Source organism: Natator depressus, chromosome 3 (assembly GCF_965152275.1).
Source record: "Natator depressus isolate rNatDep1 chromosome 3, rNatDep2.hap1, whole genome shotgun sequence".
Taxonomy (NCBI): Eukaryota; Metazoa; Chordata; order Testudines; family Cheloniidae; genus Natator; species Natator depressus.
Window position 1 is genome coordinate 97,949,151 of NC_134236.1, and position 14,630 is coordinate 97,963,780.

General features: G+C 43.5%; 1 protein-coding gene across 6 annotated transcripts in view; it reads right to left on the reverse strand.

Annotated features, from left to right (window-relative positions):
* The window catches only part of LOC141984891 (microtubule cross-linking factor 3-like), a 68,682-nt gene that overhangs the window by 20,892 nt on the left and 33,160 nt on the right, over nt 1-14,630 (reverse strand). For 4 of the 6 annotated variants that reach the window (XM_074948393.1, XM_074948392.1, XM_074948389.1 and 1 more), the window contains exon 1: nt 9,919-10,158. Coding sequence is in view for 2 of the 6 variants with exons in the window: in XM_074948394.1 (XP_074804495.1) it covers nt 10,154-10,264; nt 13,152-14,327 (1,287 nt within the window). In the remaining 4 variants the exon portion in view is untranslated. Of the gene's footprint in view, nt 1-9,918; nt 10,265-13,151; nt 14,328-14,630 lie in introns of those variants that run through there. The other 2 variants (XM_074948395.1, XM_074948394.1) reach the window with 2 other exon arrangements.

Consider the following 14,630-nt stretch of genomic DNA (forward strand, 5'->3'; position numbering starts at 1 on the left):
AAATCCTGAACTCAGTTTTTACTGAAATTAACTTGAGATTTGCCTCAGTCAGAGTGAGGATTGACTAAAAACAGTGCAAGGGCTTCAGGGGTAGTCCTGTGAATAATATGATGCTACTCAGTAGGAGGCCAGACCCAAGGCCCACTAAAGTCAGTAGGAATCTTTCAGATTACTTCAACAGGCACTGGATCATAACCAGGCCTTGTGAGCGCCACAGAAAGAGGTGTATAAGGATTGTAGCTGCTTTGGATTCAGTTAAGAGTGTTAGAAGATTCAAATTAAAATTTATGGAAATGTGAAGGAGCTGAGTTTGTAGCCCACCTCTGCACTGACCATATGCAGCTCCCCTTGAAGTCAAGTGAGGTATTTGCCTGAGTGAGGGCAGAATTTGAGCCCTACATTTTATTTTTAAAGTACGGTTCTACTTGAAAATGACTGTTTTAAAATGGCATCTTGTTAGTCAATAGACAAGATCCCTGTGTGACTGGCACCTGCTGGCAGATTCTACCCGGCTCTTACATGGGCATGCTGTGATTGGGAGGGCACAAGAAGTCTTACCCCATCTGCAACCTGTTTAAAGGCCAGGCAAAATTGCAGCACTTGTGCTGAGGAAGTGCAGGAACTCCTCAATTCCCATTCTCCTGGGGGCATACAACATGCCCCTGGGGGGAAAGCAGAAACAGCACGTTGGCCTTCCCCCCAACCAGCCTCCAAAGCAGAATGGGGACACCCAGCTAGCAGACTGCACCCAAGAAAAGGATGTAATAGCAGGCATGTTCCCATTACAAGCTGGAGAGCTCAGAGAAGTTTTCTGCTAAGTGCCTCCTCAAACTCTCACTGAGGCAATGCAGTTCCGCACTAGGGTTGCCAATTTTGGTTGGAAGTATTCCTGGAGATTTAAACACATGATGATCTTTAATTAAAGATTAATCTTTAATTCCTGGAGGGCTGGCAACCCTACTCCGCACTGTCCCCTATTCTGGACATGATCTAGCCCTTAGTGACAAGAAAAGATTTACTACTGTAAGCACCAGAGTCAACATGGCTACAAAGGAGATTCCTGTATTCTATTACTTTTTATGCATCAGCAGTCTTGGTAACTAAATTCCATCTGCAAAAGGGGTTTCGTGGAAACTACAAACACTGTTCAACCCCTCTGGTTTCACTGACACCACTGTGAGGGAGGGAAATATCATCCACAATTTACAGTTGGGGGAACAGAGTCACAGCTACATCATGCAACTTGCTCAAGGTCACATTGGAAATCTATGGCAGACATTTATAACTTGTTTACTCTCCTAAATTACAGCATAGTTTACCAATAAGCACTGCATATCTAATGGCAGAACCTGGTCTTGCATATTGTTTCCCCATCACTAAAAGAAAATAACAGTGTCAGAAATTTAAGTCAGTAGGTGTTAGGTGCCTACCTGACATTTCTGCCTTTGAAAATCACCCTCCTATCCCATTATATTCTGGGCTGATAAGAAGAAATGATGTATTATATTCAAAGGCTCTGCTTGTTTGTGTAAACAACCCTTGAAGTTCATGTGCAGTTCATATTTTTTTATAATGCACATTTAGATAGTTATGGTTTTGGCAATTTTCTATTATTCAACTGCTGGGTATATTTTTGCTTCATATGGGCACCTGCTCTCTTCCAGTTCTGATTCTAAAGCACTGGTGACAGACGTCAGCAGACCCTTGTCTTATTATATCTGTAATCTGGAGCTTCAGGCAACCATATTTTCAGATGAAAGAAATATCTTTGTCCCTGAACAAGATCTTTCAAACTACCATTTATTTTCATCTGTGCAAGTTACTTTTCAGTAATAATTTAGAAAACATTTTAGAGGCATTTATTATTTAAAAGAATGTACATCTGGATCTTAAAAGGAAACAGTCTTGACTAAATTTCTCTGGTTGTATTCAAAGAGAAAATACATTCAGAATCTACCCAGGTAGGAAATCAGTGAAGGCCAGAGAATGACCTAAAATGTTCATTTTTTAATAGTGCTACCATAATGATGCACACATGGCAGTAATCTTTAGGGCTATCAAATGATTAAAAAAATAATCACAATTAACCACAAGATAAAAAAAAATAGTTGTGATTAATCACAGTTTTAATGGCGCTGTTAATAATAGAATACCAATTTAAATTTATTATAAATATTTTTGGATGTTTTTCTACATTTTCAAATATATTGATTTCAATTACAACACAGAATACAAAGTGTACAGTGCTCACTTTATGTTATTATTTTTTATTACAAATATCTGCACTGTAAAAAAGATCAAAGAAACATTTTTCAATTCACCTCATGCAAGTACTGTAGTGCAATCTCTTTATCATGAAAGTGCAACGTACAAATGTAGAATTATTTTTAACATAAACACACTCAAAAACAAAACAATGTAAAACTTTACTGCCTACAAGTGCACTCAGTCCTACTTCTTGTTCGGCCAAAGAGGGGAACCAATAGGAGATTTCTAAAGATAGCTACAGCACTAGACCTAAAGTTTAAGAATCTGAAGTGCTTTCCAATAGCTGAGTGGGACCAGGTGTGGAATATGCTGTCAAAAGTCTTAAAAGAGCAACACTCTGATGCGGAAACTACAGAACCCAAACCACCAAAAAAGAAAATCACCCTTCTGTTGGTGGCACCTGACTCAAACAATGAAAATGAATGTGCGACAGTCCACACTGCTTTGGATCTGTAAGGATAAGGCCTTTTCCTGTAGCCATATTGTAAGGCCTAAGGCCTTTGTCTGCAGCCATATTAGGAGAGTAGCAGCCATAAGTCAAGAAGCAGAAAGTCACATCCTCACATTCCATCTAAATTACATTTAAACAATATAATATCGGGCTGTTAAGAAGGCGATCCTGTCCTAATAGTACCCACTATTAAGTAAAGAAACAGATCTTAAGGTGGTTAAAGAAAACTTGATAGCATTCTATCTGGCAAGCAATCACTTATCAATAGTTGTGGTTGTAAAATCCTGATTTCTTTATTGTTTTGTCTTTATGGTCCCCATTTCTCTATTGTTTGTCTGTATGGTCTCTTTCTGGTTCTTTGATTGTTTCTGTCTGTTACATAATTAATTTTGCTGGGTGTAAATCAATTAAGGTGGTGCGGTATGATTGGTTAAAGAATTGTTTTACAATATGTTAGGACTGGTTTGAGAATTGTTTACTAATATTCTAGTAAAATGATGGTTAAGGTAGAGCTAAGCAGGACTCAAGTTTCACTATATAAACTGGGGTCAAAAAGGAAGTTCTTCGGATCCAACTCCAGGACACAGCCCCAAGATCAGAGCTGCGAGACCTCAACACCCTGCCAACCATGCTGTGCAGAAGTTGGAGTCCCCCAAATTACCTGATCCTGACTGGCCATCAGGGGAAAGTACATCTGCCCTAATGTAAGTGGCGAGCACTGTATGCTTAGCGTGCATTCTGTTTTGGTAATTGTTAATAAATAGAGGGTAAGTAGGATACTACTGTGTAAGGCTCTTTCACTGGTAAAAGACCCCACAAACCCGCAGAGTGTAAGGTTATGACCTGAGCCCACAGAAGGGTAAGGATGGGTGCTTAAATTAACAGGGTTACGCCTGAGCCCTAGAGTAAGGGGTAAAGGTGGGTGCCTAAATTAAGAGGGTTACGCCTTGAGCCCTAGGAACTGCGTAAAGGTGGGTGCCCCTAGAGTGTGCAAGTAACAGAGAATTTTGTGTGGGTAATAGATCGTTATCTAGCAGAACCCATCATCAGCATGGAAGCATGCCCTCTAGAACAGTGGTCGAAGCAGGAAGGGGCATATGAATGTTTAGTATATCTGGCACATAAATACCTTGCAATGCCGTCTACAACAGTGCCATGTGAAGGCCTATTCTCACTTTTAGTTGACATTGTAACTAAGATGTTGGCAGGATTATCTCCCATATATGTAAACACACTTTTTTGTTTTAATGATTGGCTGAACAAGAAGTAGGACTGAGTGGACTTGTAGGTGCTAAAGTTTTACATTGTTTTATTTTTGAATGCAGTTATGTAAAAAAAAAGAATTCTACATTTGTAAGTTGCACTTTCATGATAATGAGATTGTACTACAGAACTTGTATTAGGTGAATTGAAAAATACTATTTATTTTGTTTATCTTTTTTACAGTGCAAATGTATATAATCAAATATAATAAGATAAAGTGAGCACTGTATCCATTGTATTCTTGTTTAATTGAAATCAATATTTGAAAATGTAGAAAAACATCCAAAATGATTTATAATATCTTTAAATTGGTATTCTATTATTAACAGTGTGATTAAAACTACGATTAATCACAACTTTTAAAAAATCTAGTTAATTTGTTTTGCGTTAATCGCTTGAGTTGACTGTGATTAATTGACAGCCCTAGTAATCTTGTTATTATTTCACTAGTAGGGTAAGACCTGTTCACTTCTAGAATAGGGGACATCTGGAAAAACTCAAGAGTGCTTCAGGAGCAGCATTAATGATTCAGGACCTGATTCAATTCTCAAAATGAAGTCACTTCTGATTTACACTACTGTAAGTGGGATCAGAATTAGGCCTATATCAGTGGGACTCTTCCCTCTGAGGCAATATTGAATGAATGCCCCAGAGGCACTGTATTGCAGGAAGAGCTGTCTTTCAGACAGATATAAAGCACAGGAGGTCCTTGTGGTCAAATCCCAAGGCATTTTTTGCAAAAGCAGGATGTTAATCCCACCATTCTGCCCAAATTCAAATTTGTGTTAATTACATTCTACCTACCAAAATTCCTTCTGCAGCTTCAAATAGATGTTAATTTCACTTCCTGCCTTAACTGTGATGTAGCATTTCTGTGCATGTTTTAAGAACCAGTCCTTCAAATGATTACTATGTGGTGTGTAGCCCTTTCTACCACAAATAGTCCCATTTACTTGGATGGGACTACTCACGACAACGAGCACTGTGCCTGGTAGTGTTTCCAAGTATTTTGGTGCTAAAACAGCTGTATCATTCTACCGCACCTGTGCCTGCATTTCAACGGCTGGTGAAGTGATTCCTATGTAAACTTGTAAAGTGAATTGGTTTCCTTTGCAGTGAAATTTATTATATAGAGGTAGGTTATTATGATGAGGCTGATGATGATGCAGACACCTTTAACATGAAAGCCAGATTTTTAATCAAATCTAAGGATATGTTATACAGTCATGTTGACTAATATTAATGCTTACTTTAATAAAACAGGTTCATGGTCAGTGGGAGCTCCAGAGCCGGCGCTTGGGGCAGGGGCAGCGCACGGAGCCCCCCTGGCTGCGCCTCCGCCTAGGGGTTGAGGGACATGTTGCCGCTTCCAGGAACCACGTAGAGCCAGGTAGGGAGCCTGACAGCCCTGCGCCAACCAGACTTTTAATGGCTTGGTCAGTGGTGCTGACTAGAGCTGCCAGGGTCCCTTTTCGACTGGGTGTTCTGGTCGAAAACCAGACGCCTGGCAACTCTAATCAGGGGCCCTGGAAAAACTGGCACCCCCATGCCCCAACCCTTCTCCCTGGCTCTGCTCACCAGGGTTGGGAGGGGCTCTGTCATTCCCATACTGAATCGTCCCCCCCCCGGCATGTTTTGGCTCGTGGGGAGCAGACAGAGCAGGATGGAGCAGATTTTTCCCTGCACTCTGGGTCCTGCCTCAGCAGCTGGACACAGCCTCCTTGGTCCTAGTGCCCACCTGTTTCCTCTACAACAGTGAGTGTGTGCGGGTGGGGGGGGGGAGCAGAACAAGGGAGACAGGGTGAGAAGAAAAGGGGAGAGGAAGGAGGAGGGGATGAGGAAGAGACAGGGATACGGGAATGGGTGGGGGCAAGAAGCATGTAGCATACCCTGGGCAGCAGCAGCCCCAGCAGGGAGGCAACAACAGCAGTGCCAGAACAGTGACATCACTGCAGCAGTCGGTGCCGCAGTGGTTGCCAGCAGCAGCTGGGGCTCCCCCGTTACACCATCCTGCCCCCCCCCAGCACTTACAGCCCAGGTACCACTGTAGGCCGAGGGTGAGAGCCAGTGAAACAAGGGGACTGACTTCAGCATGCATGTGTGCATGCGTGTGTGCACGGGCATGCTTTGTCCCCACAAATATAGCAGTCAAACTACACCTATGGCCCAGGACTGGAGGAACTCTAGCTCCCTGCTGTGGCCTCAGGGCTGGGGGAGCTCTCACTTCCTGCTGTGGCCCAGGGCCATGGTGGGGGGAGGGGACAGAGCTTCTCCAGTCTTGGGGCCACAGTGGGTGGGGGGAGGAGGGGATAAAGGAGTAAGGTTGTGGGGCCACAGTGGGGGGGCAGAATGGGGCTGTGTGTGGAGAAGGGACAGAATGGGGTGGGGGCTGTGGGCGGGGCCACTGGCAGAAGGGTCAGAACGGGGGCAAGACTGCAGGCAGAAGGGGTTTGGGGTGGGGGGCCCCCCACTTGCTCTGGCAAAACCTTAATCTGCCTCTGGCTGGAAGAGCTTTCAGCCACCCTCCCACCCTAGCAGCGGGGCTCTTTTGCTATAATGAACCGGTGGCTATAACGAACAAATGGCTTGGATCCTGATAGGTTCATTATAGTGAGGGCATACTGTATAGCTACATCTCTCAGCAGTGTGGATTTTTTGCCCCCCCAAGATATGTAGACATACCGATCTAACTTCCTATTGTAGACCAGGCCCTAGTCTGCAGAGTTTCATTCTGTCAACCCTCTTGTTCAACATCGATACAAGGCCTCTAGGGAGAGTGTGAGATGATTTGGGTTGCAGTACCATATGCTACGCTGATGATATTCAGCTGTTTGGGGCAGATACTCAGCTGATATAAATCAGCATAGTTCCATGGAACCTGGACTCTGGTCTGCTTTCCCAATGCCTAACTTAGAGCACTGAAAGAGTTAAACTCAGTTCAGAAAAAGTGGCATTGTCAAGGCAAGGGAAGGCATCTTGAGAAATTGATGGGGTTACAAATTCTCTGTCCTATGCAGGGGTATTCCCACCTCTTGATTCAGATGTCACAATTTCAGGGTATTATTGGACCCATCACTGCTCCTGAATTCCAAGATAGAAGCAAATCCCTGCAAACAACTTTCACAGATGGACTGAAACTGTTCTGTGTGAATGATTTGTTGTAGTAGGAATACAAAAAAAAATAGTTTTTGTAAAGCATAAAACCCCTATAGAAATCCAGTCATATTGTTTACAGAAAGAATTTTGGACCATTATAAATTAATAAACATACTGCACCAGGGTATAACTTTACAGGAACATTGATACACACACATCAAGATAATTGAGAGTTAACCCGGATTCTGATCTCACACCATTGCAAGCCGAGTGACTCCACTGACTTCAAGGGACTCATTCTGGATTTAAACTTGGGTGAGGGAATTTAGAATCAGGCCCTTATCAGGCACTTTTATTAAATAAATGATGCAGAAAGGTATGAGTTAAAATCCATGCCCAGCATTCCAGGCTCAGATCTGAATGTTCCTTTTTTATTGATTGAGTTGGTAACATTTAAAAATGCCAAACTGATCTTTCCCTCAAAGGAGATTTAAAAACAAACAAACAAAAATCCCTTTGTGCTAAATTTTTTATATGACAAGCTTTAGCTTGGAGAAATATTTTTTTAATTGCAGCATTGCAACTCTCTGGAAATAGGAGTTTCTCAGGAAGTGCTGAGAAATCCTGATTGGGGGTGGGGAAGGGGGCAAAAGAGAGGGCTTTCAGTGACCTTTCAGTGGATAAGGAAAGTCACCAAGCAATAAGTGAATGTCCCTTTGGAGATTATGAGTGTTCCTTGGGAAAAGATGATCTAGCCATAGCATCCCTAGCCCCACTAATCTCTGATCGATGGAATGGTCCCTTGGGCAACTGGGCATGAATTAGAGAAGCCTTCAGGGTCCTCTGACTTACTCCAGGGACCTGGCCAGGTCCTATCCTTCCCCAGAATCTGAGAAATATAAAGATGGTTTAAGGTCACTTTTTCTAGCAACGCCCTGGCAGGTCCTCCAAGGGCTGAGAACCTGGGCCTACTCGTTATGTGGTGCTCATTACCATCGCATCTGCACACCTCTCAATAATTTAAAAAGAAATAACAAAGACAGTTTCCTTTGCTTTCTTCACAAAAGATAGGAGTAAATTTCTTGATTAAATTATAGTTAGGGGGTTTTGATTGTTTGTTTTGTTTTATTTTTGTTGTTATGGGAGAAGAGCTTTTTGAGAGAAAGCTCAATCAAAGAAATGAGGTTTGCATTTAATTCTGTGAAGTTACTACTTTCTTAGCTCCTGTGGAATGAATTCCACAAGTTAGGTCCAAGCTCCTCTGAAAGTTAAGTCTCTAGCACTGAAAGGCATTCCTTCAATTAGCTGATCCCCAGGAGGGTTCTGAATACTAGGACAGAGACACTGACCTGAACTTTATTTATTTGGGAGCAAGTGCAGATAACAGAGCACTGGTGTGATAGGCCCATGGCAACCTATGTTGCTAAGCAGAAAGGCTGCTGCATTTTATACTAGTTGACGCTTTTTCAGGATGTGCGGCTTCATTCCTAGATAATACTTAGTTGCTATGCTCACTCTTACAAATCAGAAATGCACGGACCACTATGTCCAAAAGGGTGGGCTGCAACCTTTAGACGGGTCACAGATAGAAGTGGCCTTTTTGCCACTGTGAGCAGTGAGGAGTCCAAAAGACTCCAGGTTTGAAGACTGATTTAACAACCTGAGGGCAGATGCCTTAGTGGGGGGTACATTACAGAGAAGGCCAATTCTTTGAGGTGTTTCCCTCTTCCCAGTAGTATCACCTCCATCTTACCAGTGCTCAGTTTTAGTCAGTTGTTGTTTATGTAAGGGCTGATTTCAGCTAAGCAAAGAGAAAGCTGGAAGATGGTGTTGTTTAGATCTGACATAAAGGAGATGTAGAGATGGGTGTCATCTGAGTACTGGTGTCACTTCAGACCATATTGTCCCCACCAGCTGACCCAGTGTCCCATGTTGAATAATACAGGGGAGAGGATTGAGCTTTATGGGACTCTTCAAGTGAGGGCTCTACCTCTGCCAGATGTGCTCGCTCTCCATATCTGACTCAATTCCAGTGGCTGCCAGTTCCTGACTTCCTCCTTGAGCCAGGAACCAGACCTGGGGAGGTGAAAAGTCAGGCCAGGGTGGAGTGAGCCAGCAGATCTTACAGTAAGGTAGGGAGGCAAATTAGGGTTAGTGGCCAAGAGAGATGGACTGACAGGATAAGGCTGGTGAGCTGATCAATATGGGGTCAGAGGGATAGACCAGGTGAACATTGCAGTTTTTCCTATCCCTATGCCACCTCTCAACCTATGTTTTCACACAAAACTGTCTTATTACATATCATTCTAATTTTGACACCTCCTCCCTACCATTCACCACTGAAGTGATAAGGACCTCAAACAGGATAGGATATAAAGTCCACTCTATAGGTCTGATCCTCAACGGTGCTGAGCATCCACAACTCTCAGCAATGTCAACAGAAGCTGTGGATGTCCCTCCCTGCCAGGGAGCAGGTCACATATGTGAGGAAGACTAAATGCAAAGTTTCTGTTTTTATCATTTGGATTTGAGCGTCAAATCCACACCACACAGTGGTGAAAAACATCAGTATCAAATGGGTCCACCATCACACAAAATGTACAAAAGCAGTGAAAAACAATTGTAACATACACACTGGAGGTGATTTTACTGTTCACTTGGGATTGCAATACAAATATTTTGAAATAAAGAAAACAAAATGACCCTATCAATTCTAGTAAGTAAAAATGAATGAATACTAGCTAAATTGGCTCAATTTTCTCAAGAACATTTTTATTATAAAAGTATAAAACAATTTTCTTAAGACAAAATTAAAAAAAATATATTTTCCGTCAGCTTACCTGGAATACCTTGGTGAGCAGAATTCTTATTCAACTGGGTGGCTTTTTTAGATTTGGTTTTGCTTTTTGTTTTTGTTTCACTTTGTTTTGTTCTTTTTTGCAAACAAGTAGTCTTCAGTGTTTTTACAGCAGTGGCTACTACAGAAACTATATCTCTTGTACTTCTTATCTTGGAGGGTGGACAAAATGGACAAACTGAAAATAATACTACAATGAACAGTAAATGATTAAAGGTTTACAGTACAAAAAATAGTGTAAAAAGGAAGACAAGTTTAAATATTGTTGTGTAAGAAAGGGATGAAAACAACACAAGGATGAGAATAAGTAAAATGATAGGCTGGAACATCTGGGAAAGTAAATACAAAGACACAGAGAACGGTTAATTAATAAAAAGGAAAGCTCAACATTTCAACAGACTAAGCAGTGAAGCAGGATCTGATCCTGTAAAGGTGCTATGTGCTTATCTCCCATTGGCTTTAGTGGAAGGTCTGCATGCAGAATGCTTGCAGGGCTATGCCCCCAAATTACTGATTTAAATACCATATTTGTTTGTTTATTTAGAAAACACTAAGTTATCAATTTTACTTACATAGTGTGAGCCCCTCCTTCAAATGCTCCATGCACAGGTCTCCTTTTAAATTAATAGGGGCTCTACATGTGCAGAGCAATTGGCTAGGTGACAGAACTGTTGAAAAGGATCTGGGGTTTATAATGAGTCAACAGTGTGATGCAGCTGTGAATAAAGCTAACATCATTCTTGGGTGTATTAACAGGAGTGCTGGATAAAAGTCATGGGAAGTACTTGTCTCACTCTACTCAGCACTGGTGAGGCTTCAGCTGGAGTACTGTGACCAGTTCTTGGTGCCACACTTTCGGAAAGATGTGGACAAACTGGAGAGTGTCCAGAGGAGAGCAACATAAACAAGAAAAGGTTTAGAAACTGACCTATGAGGAAAGGATTAAAAAACTGGGCATGTTTAGTCTTGAGAAAAGAAGACTGTGGGAGGGGGCACCTGATAACATACTTGAAATATGTTAAGGGCTGTTATAAAGGGGACCGTGATCAATTATTCTCCATGTCCATTGATGGTAGGATGAGAAATAATAGGCTTAATCTGCAGCAAGGGAGATTTAGGTTAGATATCCGGAAAAAATTTCTAACTATAAGGGTAGTTAAACTCTGGAATAGGCATCCAAGGGAGGTTGTGGAATCCCCATCATTGGATTTTTTAAGAACAGGTTAGACAAACACCTGTCAGCAATGGTCTAGGTTTACTTGGTCCTGCCTTAGCACAGAGGTTTGGACTTAACTCTTTGAAGTCCCTTCCAGCCTTTTATGATTCTATGATTATAAATGGCAGATTGGGCCCATAATCTGGATGAGAATATGGTATAATGTCTTTTCCTTTTGTTAAAAGATGCAATGCATCCGGTCTCACTTTGATTTTATGCAGGGCACTGACAGTAATTAACTCTGTTTGTGACTTTCTGATACAAGGGAACAAATAATTAAATTAGTCAACATATGAATAAGAAATAATAGCTTTCAGCTTCACATGGCAACAATTCTGACTGTAGAGCTAGAAGTACTGTACAAAGTTAATATAACCTAATATGAGACTTTCTAGGAAGTCTGGAGAAGTTTAGGACCAATAGCAACATTTGAAGTTACTCATGTTAAGATTAGGGTAGTTAAATCTTATTCTTAAGGGCATAAGATGATAGTTACAGGGGTCAGGAAGGAATTATCTCCTTGAATTCAGCATGGCATAACACCGCATGTAGTATGGAGGAGTTTTGTTGTTTTTTGTTTCTTTTCCTTGCACTGCAGCATCGGCTTGACTCACTCTAGATCAGAGGTCTCAAACACGCGGCCCGTGGAGTTATTTTCTGTGGCCTGCCAGCTCCCCGCGGCCCTCCCGCCCCCTCAGCGTTTACCTAGAGCAGCTCCGGCCCGGCCCGGTGGACACCTGTGGCAGGGCAGGCTCCCCGCCTGCCTGTCCTGTCCCCGCGCTGCTCCGGGAAGCGGCCAGAACCTGGGGGGGCGGGGAGCACAGGGGTCTGTGTGTTGCCCTGGCCACTCCTCCAGGTACCTCCCCCGAAGCTCCCATTGGTCACGGTTCCCCATTCCCAGCCAATGGGAGCTGCGGGGGGGGGGGTGCCTGGAGGTTCGGCCAGGGCAACACACAGACCCCTGTGCTCCCCGCCCCCCTCAGGTTCTGGCCACTTCCCGGAGCAGCGCGGGGACAGGACAGGCAGGCGGGGAGCCTGCCCTGCCCCTGGTGCGTGCTGGGCCAGAGCCCACCCCCCGAACCCCTGCTGCAGCTGAACCCCCTGCCGCACCCCACACCCATCCTGCACCCCAACCCCCTGCCCTGAGCCCCCTGCTGCACCCTGCACCTCTCCGGACCCCGTGCCCTGAGCCCTCTGCCGCACCCCACACCTCTCCTGCACCTGGACCCCCTGCCACACCCCGCACCCCTCTAGCACCCCGACCCCCTGCCCTGAGCCGCCTGCTGCACCCCACACCCCTCCTGCACCCCCTGGGGGCAGGGAGGGTGTGGAGCTGGGGTGGGGATTTCAGGGAAGGGGTTGGAATGGGGGCAGGGAAGGGGTGGGAAGAGGTGGGGCAGGAGCGGGGCCTCATGGAAGGTGTGGAGTGAAGGTGGGGCTGGGGCGGCGGGGGGCGGTCAGTGATGCGGCCCTCATGCCAATGTACTAGTTCTCATGTGGCCCTCGTGGTCATTTGAGTTTGAGACCCCTGCTCTAGATGCAGTACACCATACTTCATTAACCATCTGATCTGTTAAAGCACTTGCTATATTCTATTCTACAGTTTGTTTTTGGTCATCACCTAGATTACACTTCCATTTCACTCCCTCAGGCCAAAGAACATTTGTGCACTGACATTATTGGTGATGTCAGAACAACTCTGGCAAACACTGCCGCAAAGCCAGAATGTTCTGTCTCCCACAATAGTAGTATCTACAGTATTTTGTTTATTTATTTTTTAATGTTGAGGAGCCTGTTCTACAAACCCTTCCTTACATGAATAGTCATTACTCACACGAGTAGCCCCACTGACTCCATTAGGAGGATCAAATCCCATGTGACGGACTGGGGGATTTAAAATTAAATCATAGATATTTAGAAATGCATTGTAGAGCAAATTAAAGGCTTAAACTATATGGCAGTATCTTTTTACCTCTAGGCTGTAATAAGTAAAAAACTACCTGACTCACTGACAAAGGTTCATCTGCACTTCGGTCATCTGATGACTTTGGAACTTCTAGTCTGTCGATGAAAGTCTGGAGTTCTTTCCTAAATGCCTTCATCTGTGCATTGATTCGATAAAGAAGCTCATGCTCCCGAATCCTACTGCCATCATCTTCTTCATCCATGAGTCCGAACAGATCCCCATTGGCCACATAAATTCTTGCCTCCGTTATGATGGTACTCGTGTCAGAAATCAGACGATCTATCGTCTTGCCCAGTCGCTCGGCTTCAGAGCGGATGTCCTTCATCTGCTGCCGATCTGTGAAGCTCTTCTGCCACCCAGCTGGTGTAGGATAAAAAGACCTAGTGGGAGTCAGGCACCGGATATTGCGTACCTCCTCAGAGTCGCTTTCCCCTCCAATGGGACCTTCCCTTTTGCGGTGGGGAGGGCGGGAATCATCATCACTTTCTTTTTTCCCTGCATCACTTTCAGCATCACTGTCTCTGGGGCTGCCCCGGATCCCGAGGTGAGAGGCCAAATCATAGCGCTGCATGTTGGACATTAATACTCTGTTTTCATACTGAAGTTGCATGACTTTGCCACTGAGCTCATTGATTTGCATTCGGGCAGCTTTTAGCTCTTCTTGCAGTGCTTCAGTCTTGGCATTATCATGGTGCCTCGAGCTCTCGTGGGTGCCAGACTTGTACTTGTATTTATTTAGCTCAGTTGTGATGCGCTTGTTTTGTTCCTCCAGGTCAGCCAAGTTTCTCCTCAGCAATTCTGTCTCATCTTCAACTAGCTGCAAATGCTGCCGTAACTCTGAGAGAGATTCGCTCTGTTCCCCCATGAGGGGATTTGCTGTTCCTGAGAAATCATCTCCTCTTAAATCATCAAGCTCTGCTTTCAGTCCTCTATTTTCTACTTCCAGTTCTACTATTTTCCTTCCAAGGATGTTGGCTTCTTCCTCTACTAGTCTCAATCTAAGTTTGAGTTCTGCTTCTCTTGTGGTAGGCGGTCCTCCAGCTTCACCTTTCGGTAAGGGGCTGTCTAGATCCCCATAAAATGATCTATATTTTTGAAGCTCATGTTCAAATCTGTCTTTCTCCTTATCAATTTTAGCCATTTTTTTCCTCATAAGGGCAGCTTCTTCTTTAACAAACTGCAACTGGCATTTCAGATCTTCGTTGTCCTCCTTAAAAAAAAATGAAAATAATTTTATGTCAATAAAGAGAGCACCACTTGAAATCAAACAGCTTTAAATTAAAAGGTTAACAATAAAAGTAATATAACTTTAGAAGTTAAAATATGATTATAACAATTATTTTTCTACATCTGAAGATGAGATTAAGACAAAAAAGCCTTCTTTCTTTGCTATGAAAGCCTGCTCTGTTCCCAGAAAACATACGTTTTCAGCAGCCTTTCATGAAAGACTAAGATTTTATTGGCTCATGATGGGTGGAAAGTGAAAAGAGAGTGAGAGGATACTTTCTAAGCT